Raw genomic sequence first — 21,354 nt, 5'->3', positions numbered from 1 at the left:
CGCCCTGGACGACGGCCCTGCTGCTGCTCCTGACCTCGCAGATCCTGTCCCCGGGGAGCTGCGCGGACGAGGAGGAGGTCCCCGAGGAGTGGGTGCTCCTGCACGTCGTCCAAGGCCAGATAGGCGCCGGGAATTACAGCTACTTGCGGCTGAACCACGAGGGCAAGATAGTCCTCAGGATGCGCAGCCTCAAGGGCGATGCGGACCTGTACGTCTCGGCCAGCAGCCTGCACCCCAGCTTCGACGACTACGAGCTGCAGTCGGCCACCTGCGGCCCGGACGCTGTGTCCATCCCCGCGCACTTCCGGCGCCCAGTGGGCATCGGCGTCTACGGACACCCATCCCACCTGGAGAGCGAGTTCGAGATGAAGGTGTACTACGACGGCACGGTCGAGCAGCACCCGTTCGGCGAGGCCGCCTACCCCGCCGACGGTGCAGATGCCGGCCAGAAGCACGCTCGTGCCCCGGAAGACGCCTCGCAAGAGGAGGAGTCTGTTCTCTGGACGATATTAATTAGCATTTTGAAACTGGTACTTGAAATTCTCTTTTGAGTCATTGACCACGCTCCGGGGTATAAAACCCTCCGTCTGTGAAGCTGATTGCAGTTTGCTGTGAACCTTGGTACTTGTACTTGGTTGAAGTTCTAGTTACCTTTTTCTAGTCAAGGGATGGAAAAATAAAGCCATACACAGTTTTGTTACCTCAGTTACCCCCAAAAATAGGAAAAGCAGCAAGCACAGTATTTTCTTTTAAATATCAAAATTCCTGTAAAAGGACTGTGCACAATAAAGTGTTTAGACTCCATTTTCATTAGGCAGGTTGACTAAAAATGATTGCAGTAACTTAGGTTTATATATAAAAAAAAAAAAAGTAGAGCAACCTTTCATGCTGTGACACAGATCAAAGGTTGATACTTTGTAATTTTACTCTGGAGATTCTAAGCGAAGTTCAAGGTGTACGTTTTCAAGAGTTACTAAAATCAAGTTGGAAATGATTTATGTACACTTCCCTGAGCCTGGACTAAAGCCTCGTGCCTGTACCCCAAGTAGGGATGGTACTTTTCTATACAAAAGTGATTTCCTGGCAGGCAGGTTTTACAAACTGTGTTCCTGTACCAGTCCAATAATGACAACTCTAAATCCAGCTGCACCAAATCTTATTAGGCCATTTGTCATACCTATGAAAATTCTTTAGTTATTAAATAACTTTGTTAATGCTACCTATGGTAGGCCAGAAACAATGTAGATTAGGAAGTTTCATGAAAATTAACTTTTGGGGCTATGGAGAAATAGTTAAGTATTTTAAGTTGCTAAACATTTCCACTGAATTTTTGGAGTGAGCCAGGGTTACTATAAAATACTTCGGAAGATGATTTCTCTACCTGGAATTAGTTTGGAGGGTAAGAGTAGCTTTTAACAGAAATAAATCAACTGCAGATTTTAAGCTCATAATTTGCAAAAAAAAAATCTTTTATTGGCATAAAAATGAAAATGTTGTAAATAAATTGGCACCAAATGTTCCACTTAAATGCATACACAGTATTAGAGTCAAAAACTATTTTATCCCTCTTTGCTGTTTTTCCCCCTTCTGCCCACTTTCCTGGGTGTTGGGGGGGCCCGCTGACAACAGTCACAAATCCAGCGACCTAGGAAAAAAATTGTTAATATGGAATGAAAAATTATCTTTACAGGACTGAATTTTAAGCCCATCTAAACTCTTCTTCCTTAGCTATCACTAATGATATTCCTCTGTGGATTTTGTAGTGAGAAGGGCACTATGAGTTCCTTAATTTAAGGAGAAAAATATAAACTTGTAATCAATGCCATGCAAAATTCATTGCAAGTCAAGGGGGATGGGAGAGATGCAATGCCATACAGTGATACGGACCTTTAAAAAAGTACAATATTTCCTGAAATTCAAACACTATCATACTTCACAATACATACTTCAAAAGTTCAAAACCCATTCTGGAATTTGGCTTTTTTAAGCCTTTTTCTCTCCTGCTCACTGGCAGCTGTGTGTCTTAACAGCATTCTTTCAAGTCCTGGTGTACTCTGCTGACAGCACTTTAAAACTTTTAAGTTTCTAACAGCACAATGATAAATTGTACTACATACTTGATCTGAATTACTACAGAAAAATAATTATGTTGCTTGCTTAATGATTCCCAGGAAGCTTCGTTGTAGGCATATATTTTATAAGAGTATTATACAGTGTTAACTATGCAAGTAAGTTCTAAAATTACACAATTATCTGTGTAATGTTTTAGTCCAATTACTGTGATTTATTCAACTCTGTTCTAAAGTTACCTGGAATTGTCATGCTGCCTCAATTTACAGAAATCTGTAATCGATTTCTATAGAAATGTATAAAGACGTAGTCATTTTGTTAAGTTTCTAAATAGATAACATAAAAATAAAGGCTTTGAAACAAGATGATGCTGTTACTTAAGTATTTCAGTAGAAAAACACCAGCTCATTATATAGAACTGTACTTCCAAAACTTAGTCTGGGCATTCTGGCCTCTCATTTATCCTTTAGTTGGAATTGTCTGGGAATGAAAAGCTGGTGGACATGACCCATATAATCATAGCTTTGGTCATATTTGCACATAGGAGTCCACAAGCTCTGCATGTCATGATAATGTTTATGCAGCCTTTTGGAGTGCAGTGCTGGGAGAGTCTTATCACCCAAAGATAGTTTGTTCTTTTTTTAATCTTTACCTGATGGAATAGCACCAAGGCCCACACAAAAAGTATGATAACCTCTGTCACACACATCACAGAACATCATTTCTTCTTCATGGTGGGGTTGTCCACATATAATGCATGTTTTACATTCCATACACTGCCATGGGTAGGTCTTAATCATAGAAACAAGCTCCACTGTCATATCCAGGCAAGAAGGATGGCCTAAATCAAAACCAGTATTAGTAGTATCTCACATAAGAATTTTTAACTTAATATGGCACATAAAATGCTAGTTTGCTTTAGGACTTGCAGAGAATAGCTATACTGTCAAATCACCAAAGAGAAATGAAAATACAATGTAGAAGAAAACACATGGACTGTGTCTGCCTCACAATCTACCCTGTGTATTTATTTGATGACTCTGGTTGAAATCTACCTGAAACTATAAATTCTAGTTTTTGAACCAGCAAATACAGTGGTTAAAATTTTAAAAAGACGTTTCAATACTTACCACTATTCTCACATTGGGAGCAGTGTATAAGTGATTCAGCCTTTCCTTTCTTGTTGGACTCCTTACCCTTCAGACAAATTCCACATATAGCATTTGGAATGGCCTTTGGCTGGAAGGGTAGAAGAGGGCTATAAATTCATGCCAGAAGAGCTCACTATGGGTTTAAAAGGAATTCTGTTACTTTACTGCCCTATTATTACTTTTGATAACTTGCTAATGACCATTTTGAAAGACAAAACTTGACAGGAATCTGCCTGCAATGTAAGATTGCTTACTGAAGAAAGCATTAATTTCATCATAAAATTTTGTAAACAGCATGATCTCATAAGATTAAATGTAGAATTCTATACTCCCTACATGCACAGTAAGATCTGTTTAATGAATGGAAGGAAAGACGAAATACAATGCCAAATGTCACTATTAATTGGACAAGAAAATCCAAGTAGCAAATGACCATTAAATGTGAGACTTACTCTAAAGAGAAGACCATTTTAAACAGCTTATTAATTTTAAAAACTGCTCTTTTCCAAAACTGTAAAACTAGATCTATAAAATATAAGTTAAAAAATCAGTTTATCTTCATTGGTATAGTGGTACTTTTTTAAAAATCAGTTTAAACATTTTTAATTGAAAGATGTCTCATGCATACATTGGCATGTACATAAATGTTTGTTGAAAACTTAGTTGTGTGATTATTCTCTTTGCATGTCTAATAAAAGAAGCTATACTTAGAAGCATTTACTATAAAATAACGTAAAATTATAAAAGGGAAAAGTAAGTTTTCAGACAAGCAAAAAAAAACTGTAGTCACTTAAAAAATACACAGACCCTCTGAGTACTACTCATCTTTCAGATTAAAAACATGCATGGTCCAGTGAAAGTGTTTGAATTTTAGACATATTTGGTAACCCATGGAAATGACAAAGGAAAAAGGGTTCACTGCACTTAAAATTACCAGGGGAGGGAGGGCATCCGAACGTCACGGCCTTGACTGTTATGAAATGACGTTCACTCATGCTATAGGAATAAGTAAATAACAGTGGTAAAAAAGTAAAAGCAAGCATGGGCCAAGAATGAAGTGGGGTAAGGGGACATACATACACACACGCATACACACACACATGCACACACACACACGCGCACACACATAGATGAACTGGGAAAATAATTATTTTAATTAGAATTGTTTCATTTCTGCTTCATTCCCACCCTGCCAAATGCATCCCTTTCCTAATTTACTGAACCAAAAAGGAACCTAAACAAAATTCAAACTTTGTACATATTCCAGCTTTGAAATGTCTCACTGCCACCTTCATAACCTGTTAGACCTAAACAATTTGTTCTTAATTAAGTTTTGTACTTTTAAAATTATCTTTCTTTGCAAAAGATGACAGAGGCATTCAAAAAGAATTTTTGGCTTATTTATTTAAAAAAAGTCAACCTTATACATAAATATAATAAAAACAAGAACTCTAAACAATCACAAATGTCTCTACAAAATAATAAATATCATGGAAGTTAAACATACATATAAAACTTTACTATTAAACTAATTTCCTGTATGTATATTTTTATACCCTGCTCCCCCCAACAATAGGATAGTGTCACATGCTCAAACCATTTAAGTCTTGCAGTGTAGTTACCCTCTGTTGTTACTGCTACATTCTAAACATAAGGTTCTCATTGTGTGTTCCTATACCTAAATAAAAAACAGCTAGGAAGTGCACTTCTATAATCCAAATTCTGGTTCAGTTTTGTAATCATATCTGTACCTGCCATAATATACAGCAGAATGCTATCTCTTAATCCATCAAAACTAAGAAATCTCTTTTGGTTATGGTACCTGTACTAAATGTAAAAGATATACTTATTTAATACTCATAGTTTAAGTTAGATACTGGCATAGTAAGTACTCTAATATCTTTCACTAAAGTCAGGGAAGTAACCAAACAATATTAAATTCTAAAAACAGAACTCCTCATAAGAGATTCTTTACAAAACAAAAGCCAAAAGGAATAAAACACAAGGGTAGTCATTCACATTCTAGAGCAATTCAAGTTCTACAATCATTAAAATATACATTAAACACCTATGATAAAGGGACACCAAAAAATTCTAGGTTTATTTCTAAGTTTAAATCATAATGCTTTGTTAAATCACTTAGTTTTTCTTACCCAACAGTCTTCATCTTGAGGAAAACAGGGCAACATGAGAGAAGGGGAAGAGAGACAGCTTTGTAGCATTTTCTGTGATGAATGCTGCAGCTCAATATACAAAGCATCTGCCCTCTCTAAGAAGCCACAGTGCTGGCATCCAGGACTTCACACAGCAGATAACAACCGTGGCTTAGAGAAGCCAGTCTCAGTGGATTGCACAGTTGAGGGAGGGGTTAATGTGCAGCACTCTCCCCAAGGCCAATGGAACACAATCCCATGTGTGTCTGGTTGAGACAATCAGTTCTACTTCAAATAACTGCAACATCATCAGTTTCACTACTGACAAGAAAATTGAAATACTCATCCTAATAGCTCTCAGCATCTCAAATAAAAGGCTCACAGTACACTTACTTTTCTACTTGAAAAAGAGCCAAAGATAAGACTTTCATGGTAGCAATAATATAGTATAGATTTTAATTATATATTTATAGGCTGGAATCCTAATAATTATGCTTTAAATTTCAGGTTAATGTAACCTAAACAATACGGTCCTACGAATTAAGGGCAAGCACTAGTGAATCTTATTAAGCAAACCGACAGATACATTACTTTCTTGAATCTCATATTTTATATATATATATAAATATACATATAAAACATGACCTTTAGCTTGAAGTACCCTAATATTTAGGCACATCTTGGTTTATTAATACTTTTTATAAAGAGGTTAACTTTTAATAAACATGTTCACATTAATGTATGACTAGATACTGGTTATTCCCATCTTTGAAATACCTGAAACATTTTTAGGTACTAAAAATGTTCACAGATTATGTAAAATATAAATTTTGCATATCCTACTTGAGTACTATTAGGTTCAGTTAATCTATATGATTTCTTGTATAGTAAATCAATGATAGTGTTAAATAGTTCATTTCCAGCCTGTATTAAAACATCTATTTCAATATTCTCTCTTTTTAACCCATGATCAATCAAGCTTACTGTTGGAAAGATCTACTTAGCACTCAAGAGTTAACAGGACACTGTGCTTTGAGCGGCCACTTCCGTTTAAAGCTCTTAGCAGACCAGTAGAACACATTCATGTACACTGTTTCTGAAATTTCATCTTTGGAGCTCACTTGCTTTCAGTTATTAAGCATTAATTTATATATTTAAAGAAATTAGATAAGCTTTATATGTAAAAACAAGTACAAAAATCACATAGCTGCAGCCTATTGCAGCCACCCTTGGAAGCCAACCCTTGCTCAATTAAGCTTAAAATTTGCTTGCTACAGGCTACAAAAAAAAAAAAAAAAATTTCAGTTATTTACATAAAAGCATTTTCTAATAAAACATCAAATAGACTAATAGGTCACTTTTTTTACTTGAAGAAAGGTAAATGAACATGTTAGAACGTGTTCTAGTTAGTTTGACGGAAAGGTGACTAACTTCAGCCTGTTCTTGTGAATTATTTATCACAATCACAGTTCTGACATACAAGGTGTTTAACAATTTCACTTGGCAAAACTTCCTCATCAGCTTACTCTAAAATTTTCCTTCAATACACCTTCATAAGTGCAATAAAAGCATGTTCTAATACATTTCAGACCAAAGAATCAAAAGGTAGTATATTTTACTACCACCATCCCAAGTATGAAACTGTACAGCTAATTCTTCCTTTTATGATATTCTTAAATCCCTACATGCAAATAAGGCTACACACCTCTCACCTCACCTTTTCTTCAAAAGAAAAGGGAGGGGCGGACAGAGGGAGGAAAAGTTCAAAATATAATAATAGTTGCTGACAACCTACTACTTTACTCTGAGGATAATCAGATCAACAAGTTAACAAGTATGTTTTAATTCTTGTCATAGAATCATATAGGCTCTTTACCAAGGTTATGCTAAAAATCACACAATGTAAATAACAGGTTTTATTATTTTCTATCCCAGAGTTAGCTAAATTTAGCATATGGATCAGTAATCCTTAGATTAAACCCAGATCTTTCTTAATGAAAGGCACTAAAAAATGCAACTTAGTCGAACAGTATACCCACTCATACTTCAGCTCAGCAGCTTTAGCTACACTAAATGCTGGGGCATTTAAAATGCCAAATAATTATGATCTTTACTCCAAGGAAAGAAAATATAAACTTCTGCCTATGAAATAATGTTTTAAAAACCCATACTTGCCTGGTTATTATTTCAAAGAAAAAAAAAGACTTATAAATTGTACATATACAGAAAACAGAAGCTAAACCATAGCCAAAAGTGACAGAAAAGCCACCAAGGAAATAAAGCACAAAAGAAAGCAGCAGACAGAGGGCACACCATAGAAGAACAGCTAGTGAAGTACAGCAGGCAGAAGCTCCACAATCGTGAAAGTCAAGTGAAAACATTTCAGGGAGAGAGGCTGGTCAGTAAAGAAGCTGAGTCAGGGGCTTTTTTCTTCTACCTTGTACCCAGGAACTGACTTGGACAGTACAGAACGTTTGGGACCATCTTTTCTTGGAGTGGCAGCTTTGTCTTTTGATTTCTGTCTTCCCTGGAAAGAGTCCTCCTGGCTGTCAGGAGGGCTTTCTCCTTCAGATACATTGCCAGAGGAGCTGTCCTGGAGTTTAAAAGGCAAAAACAAAGATTCTTTGGAATTGAGTCTGGATTTTGAAAACTATGGAAAATACTCAAAAAAAGTTTTAAAGCCTTATCAATTTAAAAATAAAAAGATCATTCTAAATGTAAGAAAGTTTTTTCCAGTGGAGACTAAAGTAACTTATGTTAAAAATCATTCATCTTTCTTCTAAGTATGATATGGTATAAAACTGACTGCATTCTTATCAGTGCCTTCATCAACTTTGTTTTCTGACCTAAGCCACAAAAATGCAATTATCCGCTTCAGCTACTATTATACGGCACACAGCTTCAACATCATTTTCCATGTCACAAGGGAACATATTTGTTTCACACAAAAATATATTGTTACAAATAAGTGTGGGTATTTTCACTGAGTACTAAAAGTCATTAAGAAGGTCCTTCAGGAAAAATGAAGTGCTGCAGTTAAAAAAAAAAAAAAAAAATTCCTTCGAGTACACATTTGTGTTTTCATAATGTTAAACCATGCAGAGCCAATCCCTCAACTATCTACAACAGGATGTGAAAGATTGCATATATTCAAGGTTTAAGACCTCAATATCTAATGATTTAATTCTTCATTTTATAATTTAAAATTTTCTAATTAGAACAACTTTCATATAAATTATGAAAATTATAAATGAAAAAATTAGATTATCTAGAGCCTCCCTGATAAACACACACTGACTAGAAACATGAATATATCCACTTCATCTTTTTTCTGGGTGTCCACTTATATACATAAAGATACCGAGACTCACACATACCCCCTAACCTCATTGTGCCCTCATTTTTTAAAACACAAAACTGGATTACACTGCATGTGTACGCATGTGTGTGTTTTGGTATTTTTTTAAAAGCATTATGTGCATGTTCTCACAATCATTAAATATTCTTTGAGGCCGGGCGCGGTGGCTCAAGCCTGTAATCCCAGCACTTTGGGAGGCCGAGACGGGTGGATCACGAGGTCAGGAGATCGAGACCATCCTGGCTAACACAGTGAAACCCCGTCTCTACTAAAAAATACAAAAAAACTAGCCGGGCGAGGTGGCGGGCGCCTGTAGTCCCAGCTACTTGCGAGGCTGAGGCAGGAGAATGGCCTGAACCCGGGAGGCGGAGCTTGCAGTGAGCTGAGATCCGGCCACTGCACTCCAGCCAGGGGGACAGAGTGAGACTCCGTCTCAAAAAAAAAAAAATTCTTTGAACTGCATTTCTATCCTATAAATGTAATATTATATTACCCACTGTGGGCATTAAAATTTATTTGTAACTTCCAGGATAAAAAATACTGTAAACACTCAAACAGACCTTTTTATTCTAATTAAATTTTTTTCAGCATCTGATTAAATCCTTAGGATAAATTCTACTAGTGGATTTGCGAGGTCAAATTCTGTGGAACTTAAATTGGTAAGACTGCCAAAACGCTTTCCCATAATGTTGGATTAGTTTACACTTTTCCTAGCAGTATGAAAGGAAGTCAGCTTCATCACCCTTTGCATGCCATAGCTCCCCTTTTAGCAACATAACAGGAGAAAAGTTGTATCACCACTTTAATACTTGAACAGCATCTTATTTTGCATAATATGTATTATTAAAGATGTTTTAGAAGCTGCTGGTGACAAGGAAATAATGTCCATTCAATGGTAGCACAACCTCACATTTAGATTGGCTTCAATGAAAAGTCTGAAACAGCCAGTTACTTAAAATACAATGCTAAGAAATTCAAAGCCCTATGTCATCACTGTGATCAAAGCCCTAAACCATCAAGGGGATTCTGTTCTCCTTCAGATCCACAGAATTCACCAGCTGCCCATTGTCTTGCAAGCGCATTTTGCTACAAAAAAAGAGTCATACAGGAAAACCCAACAAATTGCACAACATATTACTAAACACAATATTTTCCTATAGGAAGCCTAAGATTAAGCAAAAGAAACGTAAGTTAATGCACTCCCCTAAACTAAGAAAACTACATTTCTGTGTCAAGAGATCAAATTCTGTTTTGTTCAATATTTTAAGCTAAAGAGACAACAAGTTGAATAAATGACTGTAAGCTAATTTTCCAATATCCTTGCCTAAATTGCTCATGGCAACTACAAAGGGGCGATTTTAAGTATAAATCTTACCAAAGGTCACACATGGCTTGTTTTTTATCAAAACATACTATAAATAACTTTTCTTGATGAATACTTTCTGGAAATTACATGCAACCATCCTTTTTCAAAGAGAGGGTGATGACAGAAGTTGAATGTAACATTCCAGGAAAGCAATTAGCAAAAATTCAAAGAGAAAGGAAACGCTTCCCACTAGAGAGAAATGTTCTCACCGAAGTGCCTTTATTTTTCCGTTTCTCATCACCTCGACCATCTTCGCCATCATCTGAATCACCGTCACTGTCTAGAGCAGGGAGCTCAGGATCCAGAGGAGGCTCATATAGGGCTGTGTTTAATGGCAGATATCGCAGCTCATCTGGTGAGTACCTGAAGTTCAGAGAGTTTATTTTTGGTTTCCCTTTATTATTAAATATAAATAGATTCATCGTTGACCTACGAAGAGAGCCTTAAACTTCTTGAGTAACTCCAAAGACTTCCGAAAAATAGAGTATTAATTTTTAATTTTTGTCATCAAGTAGGGTTAATAAAAAGCCTGAACATCTTTTCACTAGACTTACGTAAAATATGCATTTGATTCTTACTAAGAGATAATGCGCCTCTCCTCTTTGCCCTCAATCCAAAAAAACAAAACAGTAAATAAAATGTCAGTAGCTCCAAGTCTGACTGCCAGCTCACATCCACGTCCACCACTGTTCCAGGTCTTTGCTACTTCTCTGTGCTATCACTCCACTTGTAAAACAGGCCTAATAATAGCATCTACCTCATACACCAGTGCATGGTACATGATATTACTTAAGATAATATTAATATAGAAAGCAAAATTTTTAGTAACAAATTATTGTAAACAAATTTGGGAAGCATGTATTCTAAAAAATCTAATCAACTATTTTTTCTGAAACTAGATTGGCAATCTCTTCCCCTAGGTCAGACAGCAATGCTTTGTGCCACCTCCATTCTCACCCTCAGTAGTCCTCATTCAGGAAGCGACCCTGGATCAGGACTTCTCCAACTAAGACAACACACCAAAAAGCAAAGGAGTTGGTATACTTGCATATGACTTTTAATAATTTGCTGACACCAGAATAAAATTTTTAAAAATTAAAGGCCGAGTGCAGTGGCTCACGCCTGTAATCCCAGCACTGCGGGAGGTCAAGGTGGGCAGATCACCAGAGGTCAGGAGTTCGAGACCAGCTGGCCAAGAGTGAAAATCTGTCTCTACTAAAAATACAAAAAATTAGCCAGGCGAGGTGGTGAGCACCTGTAATCCCAGCTACTTGGGCGGTTGAAGCAGGAGAATCACTTGAACCCGGGAGGTAGAGGTTGCAGTGAGCCGAGATCGTGCCACTGAACTCCAGCCTGGGCAACAGCATGAGACTCCATCTCAAAAAAAAAAAAAAAATTGAAGAAAAACTTTTAAAAAAACTGCTGCCCATGATTTAAATTTGAATTAAAAAACCTTTTTAATTTAAAAAATTTCTGCCCAAGATTTGACTTTCAAATGGTGTGAATTATGATACTATACTTTAAATTCTATTCTCTAAAAAAATAGTCTATTATGAAAAACATACGGTTCCAGAGTAAGGCTTAAGGTTGAAGTAAAAGCTGAGACTTTAAAACAAAATGGGCTGGGTGCAGTGGCTCAGGCCTTTAATCCCAGTATTTTGGGAGGCCGAGGTAGGCGGATCACAAAGTCAAGAGATCGAGACCATCCTGGCCAACATGGTGAAACTCCACCTCTACCAAAAATACAAATAATTAGCTGGGCGTGGTGGCATGTGCCTGTAGTCCGAGCTATTCGGGGGGCTGAGGCAGGAAAATTGCTTGAACACAAGAGGCAGAGGTTGCAGTGAGCCGAGATCGCGCTACTGCACTCCAGCCTGGCAACAGAGCGAGACTCTGTCTCAAAAAAAAAAAAATCTGTTAGCCCTGTTTTTTTTCAGCTACATTCAGTTTGGGAATAGGAGATAAGTAGCATTTAGGGGCCAGATTGGAGCAGCAGCCAGGCCAGGTCAGCAATGTGGCTGAGGCACCTAGGTGCCCGTGCCTGCCCCTCTGCTCCTTCTCTCATCTTCTCTGCAGTAAAAGTCAGTGTTTCTCAAACTCTAACCTGCACGTGAATTATACAGACATCTGTTAAAATGCAGACTTTGAGTCACAGGTCTAGAATTGGGCCTGAGATTCTGCATTTCCAACAAGCTTCTGAGCAATAATAGTGCTCTGGACCACAGAACATACCCTGAGCAGTGAGGTGCTACAGAACTCCCAGCATCTGTCTCTGACAAACCCAAACAAAATAGGCAGAGACAGAGGCATCCAGATTTCATCAGCATATATTCAAATTCTGACTACAGGGTGTTGTTTACCACAGAACCAGAGAACAGCAGCAACACAAATCCTATATAGTATCTTATAGTGATATCTATAGACCCCATAATTGTTAGGAGCTAAGTACAAAAGGCTCTGAAACCCCTTACCAATAGCCAATACCAAGTGTAACTAAAACTACTAAATACCTTTTATAATATTCCTGGAACTGTCCGGGGATGAGAGCCACTGGGTAAGAACTGACCTTTGTTCGCTCTGTTGGCAAAACTTTGTACTTCCCTTGAGGCACCTGGATAACCTGTTAACATAAAGAGAAACACAAAACTGATTCCATGCTAAGAATCAAGGTTTTAGGAAGAGTCCCCACATGCTCTCCACTGCACGCCCACTTCTCCCTAGAAAAGCTAGAATTTTAAGAGATATTGGGAGCTATAACCTAAGAGGACAGTTGGTGCTTTCAATTCTATATATTATCGTTTTAGAGGCCTATTCTCCTGAGGAATGGCAATGGATCTCTTGTTCGCTACTTAATAGCAGAGTGATCTGGGTAGCTTATACGACCGCTCTGTAGCTCAATTTATGAAATGGAAGTAATCCTAGTTCCAACCTCACATGGTTACTGTGAGAATTAACATGCAAATCTCTTTTAAAAACTCTTGGGACACATAGCAAGTATGATATGTAACAATTATTAGTCTCATTTAGTAGAATTATCAACCATAAAGCAAAAGACATCTCACAAAAAAATGTAAATTGAGTATTATTAAGCACAGCATTAAAACTAGTATCTCAACTTCCGAGGAGGAAAAAAACACATGGCCAACATGGTAAAACCCCATCTCTATTAAAAATACAAAAAATTAGCTGGGTGTGGTGGCAGGCGCCTGTAATCCCAGCTACTGGGGAGGCTGAGGCAGGAACATCGCCTGAACCCGGGAGGCGGAGGTTGCAGCAAGTCAAGATCACGCCACTGAACTCCAGCCTGGGCTACAGAGTGAGACTCCGCCAAAAAAAAAAAAAAAAAAAAAAGAAAAAAAAAAAAAAAAAAAAGGTGGTACAAAAAATAATGATAAAGGGGGTAAGCGGCACTCTGCAATAACAAGTAATAAACTAAGTTCAGGGGTACTAAATTTAAGTTATCCTACATGTGTCTGCAAGTCAAAATAAGCTCTTCTTTCTTCCATGCGTTCCCGGTTTAAGTTGCTATTAAATTCAGCTGCCTTTTTGGCAGCTTTCTTAATATACTCAGGCACTTTACTGGCTTCAACTTTCTGAGTATTCTGTTGTTGCATTTGCTGGAAAAAAAAATATACAGTTGGAAGTCACATACAACTTTATAAAATGTCATTCTCCCCAACCCAAATAAAAAATGCCAGTCACCTCAATTACTTACAGAATACTCTTTATAATGGTCTGTAATTCGTTGACGTTCTTTTTCTTGTAGAATAACAGAATACTCAGCATGTTTGGCTGGATATTCTTTTATCATTAAATCAATCACTTCATCACTGCGCAATGCTGTTAAACCTATTTTAGACCAAAAAATAAAAAAATAAAGAAGCTCTTTTAAGGATAAGTGAACAAAAGCACTCTTCAAAATTTACTTCTTCAAACCGCTCCACATTTTAATGGTTTTCCAATAGCCAAAGCAAAATATCTTAGTACATTGGAAAATAATTAAACTTAATAATATAAACTCAAGCAATTAAAAGATTATCTTGCAAAAGGCAAATATATCAATTTTTCAATCAAACAATTTTATTTTTAAGATTTTATGTGCTTTGAACATAAATCCCTTTAGTTAGAAACAACTGTTAAATAATGAAATGCACTATTAACAAGTACTACAGAATACTGGATGAATAAAAGAAAAAAATTCGTTGCATTAAAATGTTTGTGAAAGAAAGATTACAAATAAAGCACGGACATAATTATACAGAACTAACAACTGAACAAAATTTGCCTTTTTGCATTTTAGAGATGTGATCTCGTCATCTTGCCCAGCTGGAGTGCAGTGGCTATTCACAGACATGATCACAGCACACCACAACCCCAAAGTCCTGTGTTCCAGTGATCCTCCTCCCTCAGCCTCCCAAGTAGCTGGGACTACAGACACACACCATGCACTCAGCAAAGAACCTACGACTTAAAAAAGAAAATTGTACAAGCTTTGCACACAAAATACAAACACTCTGAAAACTCTGTAAAAATTATTAGACAAGGGCTGGGCGTGGTGGCTCATGCCTGTAATCCCAGCACTTTGGGAGACCAAGGCGGGTGGATCGCAAGGTCAGGAGTTCAAGACCAGCCTGGCCAATATGGTGAAACCTTGTCTCTAATAAAAATACAAAAATTAGCCGGGTGCGATGGCGTGCGCCTGTAGTCCCAGCTACTAGGTAGGCTGAGGGAGGAGAATTCCTTGAACCCGGGAGATGGAGGTTGCGGTGAGCTGAGATCGCGCCACTGCACTCCAACCTGGGGAACAGAGCGAGACTCTGTGTCACAAAAAATTAGACAATTATACTCTGTTATAGAATAGAGGTTGATCCTTGACTTGCAATGGGGTTACATATGATAAACCCATCCTAAGTTGAAACTATCCTAAAAAGAAAAAGCATTTAATACACCTAACCTACCACACATCTTTGCTTACCCCTGGCCTACCTTAAACCTGCTCAGAAGACTTACATTAGCCTACAGCTGGGCAAAATCATCTAACACAAATTTTAATATAAAGTGTTGAATATGTCATGTGATTTGTTACATATTATACTGAAAGTGAAAAGAAGAATGGTTGTATAGACACTTGAAGTATGGTTTCTACTGAATATGCATTACTTTCACACCATCATGAAGCTGAACCGTAAGTCAGGAATCACATGTGTGAACGTTCAAGCTTTAATCTCCTGTGCATTTTAACAATAATAAAAAATTAAGTAAATAATGTAGCGTTTAAATAGTTCAATTTATTCTATTAATTTTGTAAAATATTTTAGGAAAGAACATACTTACCCAATATCATCTCATAAATGTTCAGCTTGAAAAATTCACATTAAAAGCTATTCTTACCTAGAGTGCACTGAGTTTCAGTAATGACATTTAGTTCTCTCAGGTAGAGTTTCTCCTTGTGAGACAAATCTCGTCGCTCTAAATCTCCAAAAAAAAAAGATCAAAAGATTATTAAAAACAGCAAAACCTTATGCATTTGTAAACCTTTTAAAAGCTTAAAGAGCTTGATTTTTTAAAATATTCATATTACATATTCCAAATATTAAAGGGGCTACAAAAAATATTACAAATTCAAGAAATAAAACTCAGCAAGATACAAAAGTTAGAATAAAATAGAAAATAGAATAATCCAAAGTAAGAAGGTCATATACATAACTATACTAAACTAGTTCATGAGGAATAGCCTTTCTCAAATTCAGATATGGCTCATATAGCTAACTCTATTCCTTAGATCAAGGGACAATGGTAAAAATCCCAAACTTGACTATAAAATGATTTGTTCTAAAATTTTCCCCAGGAAATTCACCTTTCCCGTTTTGCTTTTAAATCAGTTTATGAGCTACAGAAACTATCAATAACAAAGAGAGATGCTGAATGATAGTAGTAAATGAAAAACACCCAGGCGTGGTGGCTGACACCTGTAATCCTAGCAATTCAGGAGGCTGAGGCAGGACAGCTTGAAGTCACAAGTTTGAGACCACACAGGGCAACATAGCAAGACTTCGCATCTCTAAAAAAATAAAAATTAAAAAAATTTGCCACACGTAGTGGTGCACACCTGTAGTCCCAGACACTTGGAAGGCTGAGGCAGGGGGACAGCTAGCCCAGGAGTGCAAGGCTGCAGTCAGCTATAATCGCACCACTGCACTCTACTCTAGTCTGGGTGACAGAATGAGACCCTTAGTCTTAAAAAAAAAAAGAAAAGAAAAACAGCAAGCACAAGAATATAAAATACATTATAATCTACAGAAAAATTCAGAAGTTGACAGTGTATCATAAAGAACTACTATCGATTATAAATTAATCTATTATATAAACTAGTACCTGGATATTTCCTTTTAAAGGAGGTCACACCCAAATATTCACTGACTTGTTCTTGAAGCATATAGTATTCTCCTGTTTCATCCGGTGGCCATTTGTACTCTATCAAATTTTCTGCTGGATAGTAACTAAAGCTAAGTACAGAAATATATATTATGCATTAAATGTGGCTTTCATTAATTTTTAATCACTTTTATTGAGGATATTTTGAAAACTATTTTAAGTATTTAAATTATTTGCCTCCTATGACTTGACTTCCTGTGTATCAAAGAAAATTACACAACAGGTACAAGGAATAGAAATAATTATGTGGTCTACCAAGTCAAAAAGGAACATTGAAAATAACATCTTTTATACACTGGAAAAAATTTAGAATCACAATTGCTAAGAATGAAGGCATTTTTAGTTTCAGGGACCTATGAGGGCAAAGCAAGGTGATGATGGTATCAGCTCTGAATTCTTTCTCTTGGGCTTAAAATGCATAGCCAGTATTTCATCCACCCAAGGAATAATCAACTTCTGTCTCTTGTCTACTGTTCAGTGAGTCATAAATAGCTGAGAAAACAGAACTCTTAAAAACCTGTATCTCAGTGCATCATATCATAAACCGTAACTGTTTGTTCTCAGATACTCCACAAACCCAGAAGCAAAGAATAGACCTAGTTTGAAGGTGCCAGGGTATCATAGTCAATCTCCATCCTGAGTAACAGAGCACAGATTTCAGGATCTGGGCCAATTCAACCTCTAAATCAGACACAGGAAAGTGACACTATGTTATGCATCCACCTATTTTAAAAGTAACCTTCAAAAAGAACGGTGTTCTCAAAAATGGTGCTGGGAAACTGGGTATCCACATGCAAAAGCATAAAATTGGACCTTTATCTCAAAAATGGATCAACAACCTAAATATAAGAGCTAACTAGAAAACTCTTAGAATAAAACATAGAAATCTTTCGCAACCTTGGATTTGGCATTACATATGACACCAAAAGCACAAGCAACAAAAGAAAAAATAGATGAAAAATTTGGGCTTCATTACAATTAAAAATTTTGCACACAGACACTATCAAGGGAGTCAAAAGACAACCCATAGGAGAAAATATGTGTAAATCATGTTTTTGATAAGGTATTAATACATAAAATATATTTTTAAAATTCCTACAACTACAACAAAAAAAACAAACACAAAATGGACAAAGAACTTGAATAGACATGTCTCCAAAGAAGCTATACAATGGCCAAGAAGCAGACGAAAAGACGTTCAATATCACTAGATATTATGAAAATGCAAATCAAAAATCACAATAAAATATCACTCCACACCCTTTAGGATAACTATTATTTAAAAAAATGAAAAATAACAAATTGGTGAGAAATATGAAGAAACTGGAAACTGTGAATTGCTGGAAGGAATGTAAATTGGTGCAGCCCCTATGGAAAACAGTTTGGCAGCTTCTCAAAAAATTAAACATAGGATTACCATATAATCCATCTACTCTATTCCTAGATAAGCATCAAAAAAAACTGAAAACACAAACTCTGAACACCAATGCTCACAGCAGCATTATTTACCTTGGCCAGAAGGTGGAAACCCAAATGCCCAACAACATCTGAATGGATCAACAAAATGCAGTATACACATAAAACGGAGTATTCAGCCTTAAAAACAGAACAAAAGTCTGACATATGCTACAAGGATGAACCTTGAAGATACTCAAAGTTCTAAGAGAAATAAGCCAGCCGCAAAAGGACAAATATTTTATGGTTCCACTTATATGAAGTAACTAAGTAGTCGTATTCATGAAAATAGAAAGTAGAATGATGGTTGCAAGGGGCTAGGTAGAGGGAGAAAGGGAAGTTATTGCTTAATGGTTATAAAGTTTGGGGTAGTGAAAAAGTTTTGTAAATTTATGGTGGTAATGGCTGTACAACACTGTGAATGTAACTGATGCCAATGAATTTCACACTTAAAAATTGTTCAAATGACCAATTTTATGTATGTATTTTACTATCATAAAATTGTTTTTTAATTACACTCAGTAACAAGACCAACTTTGGTGGCACATTATAGAATAGGAAGAAAATATTCTACAATTTTTAATAATTGCCTTTGCCAGAGCTGGGGGAAAGGGGAGAGGATGTTAAGGCAAAGAGAAACATCACAAAAAATATTAATAACCGGTAAAATGACAGTACCCAAGATCTTGACTTGAAGTTTCACAACTCCTAGAACTATCTCCTGAGCCCATTCGCCTCCTTTTGGATGGCTGGGTCCCATCATTTGAATTATCTTCATTATCATCCTATACATTTAAAAGATTCAAAAATAATAATTAGAGAAAGAATAAAAGAACAATAAGTCTCAATAAGTGAAAGACTGTCTAAGGACACGTAGTCATACAAGCATTAACTTCATATTATAATTAAAAGGGACCAAGAGTTTGGCATGAGCAAGACCTGGAATAAAATTTAAAACTGATCTTCAATCCAATCAAAATAAGAATATTTTCAATTAACCCGTAAATGTAAATCTGCTTTTGCTTTCTTGCCAACTGAGGTTAAAATGCTTTCTGCTCTTCATAAACACATAAAACTGCTGCATCACTCTAGGATTAAAGCAAACTCTCCTACCCAAGCCCAGGGGGAAAAAAATGTATGGATCATTTACAGTTCCCAGTTCAACTTGGAGTCGGTTCATAGGACTATTTTAATTGACTAGGCATTTATGTCCCCATGAAAAGGGGACATACAAGACTGAAAACAATTCTAACTATTCACTCTTCCTCTTACATTGCTAAAGGTTAGCAAAAATATACCCTAGTAAGGGTCATCAATCTATAATATAGCAACACACACTTCAAAAAAAGAACCTTGAGAGGGGGAGGGGAATTTTTTTTTTTTAAAGGAAGAGGCTTATATATTTTTAATGTAATACATTATGTGGCAAGAACATGAAGGTTATAAATTCAAACACTGCACTCAGAAAATGTATCAGATGTTAGGAAATTGATTTATTTACTTATCAGCCAAAGCTTAAGGTCTAAAAAAATCATAATTTTTAAAATGTAATATAGCTTTTAACGCTAATCCAATTTTGCTAAATATCATGGTCTTCTTGCTACATATTAAAATGAAAGGAATCCTACAAAAGAATATAAAGTGGCAATATGGTATAGTGGCCAGGCATGCCAGAGCTGGACAGCCTAGGTTCTCACTGGGCACCGTCCCTTACTAGCTGAGTAAGTTACTCTCTGTAAGCATCTCCTTATCTGAAAATTTGAGACTATAATAGAGCCCCTATTACATGGCTAATTCAATGATTAAATGAGCTACTATATTACAAGTACTTAGAACAAGGACTAGCGAATTATCTGACAAATACTAGTTAAAATGATGATTATGATAATAAAGTCTCAAATGTCCCTAGCTCCTAGGAATTTACTGGTTCCTTTCCCAATAGTAAAATATATAATCTTTTTCAGTCCTTATAAAATTAGCATTTCATTAAAGAGCTCTGCACAGTCTAAATCTACTCTGAAAATTTGCGTATCACAACTGCAACATTTCATATTCAATACTTTTAACATAACTCATTTTAAACATTCCAGTATTTTTTTCTATTTTATTTGTGAGCATTTTAAGGATTTTTATGTCCTTAAACTTAAGTATATTTCCCTTTAGCTAAAAAATTGAGACACTCAAAAATATACAAAAATAGTTAAAAACGCAAAGTGCTCAAAAAAGCTGAGACTACAATTTCATAAAGTGTTTTAAATTACTAGTACAAATTCTAGGCAAAGGCATTATTATATAAAGTGAGCATCTGGGCAGAGAGCCTTTTTCTAGAGAGGTAGTAACAGCAATATTGTTCCCAATACACGACGGAATAAGGTAAGAATTTCCGTGTAATTGCAATACTGATACACAGGCCCATGTTTTCAAAGACTCCCAAATGTACTAAATCAGAGATGTGCCTTCCAGAGTTACAGGTGGTTTCCACCTACGGATCAGATGAATTTCTATGCATCACGTCCTTCTTAAGGCTCAGGGGTCAAGAATGCACTCAGTGGGCACTAGCTCAGTGCCCTCCAGGTGCCGGGCCAGACGTCAAACACTGGAAGTGCAAGGATGTGCATTCAGAGTCTTACAATCTAGTTACTTCCATTGGCGAGGGCCTTTGAGGAACCTTCAAAACGAGTCTTTCTCTTACGGCACGACAGACGTGCGCAACGGGAAAAGCTCCCGGGCAGGCGCAGCCCCGCTAGGCTGCCACAGGATGGCTTCCCCTGCCAACGCGCACACCGCACACCGCACACACCGCACACCGCACACCGCACACCGCACACCGCACACCGCACGAAGGCTGGCTGGCTCTGAAGCATTTCAGTTCCCGCCGCCTTCTAAATTTCAACCCAATTTCAAGTTTCCAGGCTTTTAAAACATCATTCCTCCCTTCCAACCTTCTGTCACAAACTGCTAGCCTAACTTTGGAACCAAAACGTTTTGATGCGTGACACTCTACTGCTCATCTCCATTTTCTTCACAAACACCAATTTTTCACCTCCTCAAGCAGTAAAAAGTTTTTTAAAAAAAAGACTTCCGCTGAAAACATCCGGACGCCTGCGTATTTACTTAGTTATTACACTAAGTTCACCAACTGAGTGTGTTGATTTTCCATATCGTTCGCCACTCGGTTTTTTGCAGTAAGCTTTCAAACACTCCAGCAAACTATGCGCGCAATGAAGACTGAGCGAACGCGCGCTTCTGCAGGCCCCTCCGAGGCCAACTCTTTCGGCCCCGGACGCGTTCCGTTCCCGGCTGGCCCCGGAAGAGGCGTTTTGGGGACAAGCTTGTCAAGCGGGGCCGGCCGCCAACTTCGGGGAA

At 37.1% G+C, this 21,354-nt stretch overlaps 2 protein-coding genes across 3 annotated transcripts; one reads left to right on the top strand and one right to left on the bottom strand.

Moving 5' to 3' along the window:
* Positions 1-2: 2 nt before the first annotated feature.
* Positions 3-3,931, top strand: LOC105553556 (chromosome unknown open reading frame, human C6orf120; the record flags this gene model as incomplete). Its single annotated transcript, XM_011999658.1, has 1 exon — positions 3-3,931. A coding segment is annotated over one exon (549 nt), but the record flags the coding sequence as incomplete, so codon positions are not given.
* On the bottom strand, positions 1,438-18,769 carry PHF10 (PHD finger protein 10). Of its 2 annotated transcripts, none has more exons than XM_011999602.1 (11): positions 18,667-18,769; positions 16,474-16,604; positions 15,490-15,573; positions 13,814-13,947; positions 13,566-13,715; positions 12,609-12,718; positions 10,308-10,461; positions 7,812-7,967; positions 3,201-3,309; positions 2,723-2,911; positions 1,438-1,645 (listed from the first exon to the last, which is right to left on the bottom strand). In XM_011999602.1, the coding sequence occupies exons 1-11, from the start codon at positions 18,717-18,719 to the stop codon at positions 1,560-1,562; spliced, it is 1,356 nt and encodes a 451-aa protein (XP_011854992.1). In that variant the 5' UTR covers positions 18,720-18,769; the 3' UTR covers positions 1,438-1,559. The 2 variants fall into 2 exon arrangements, with proteins under 2 accessions (XP_011854992.1, XP_011854993.1); XM_011999603.1 differs by having other exon boundaries at positions 15,490-15,567.
* Positions 18,770-21,354: the final 2,585 nt, after the last annotated feature.

Source organism: Mandrillus leucophaeus, unplaced genomic scaffold (genome assembly GCF_000951045.1).
Source record: "Mandrillus leucophaeus isolate KB7577 unplaced genomic scaffold, Mleu.le_1.0 Scaffold6, whole genome shotgun sequence".
NCBI lineage: Eukaryota > Metazoa > Chordata > Mammalia > Primates > Cercopithecidae > Mandrillus > Mandrillus leucophaeus.
This window is presented reverse-complemented; position numbering and strand designations above follow the sequence as displayed.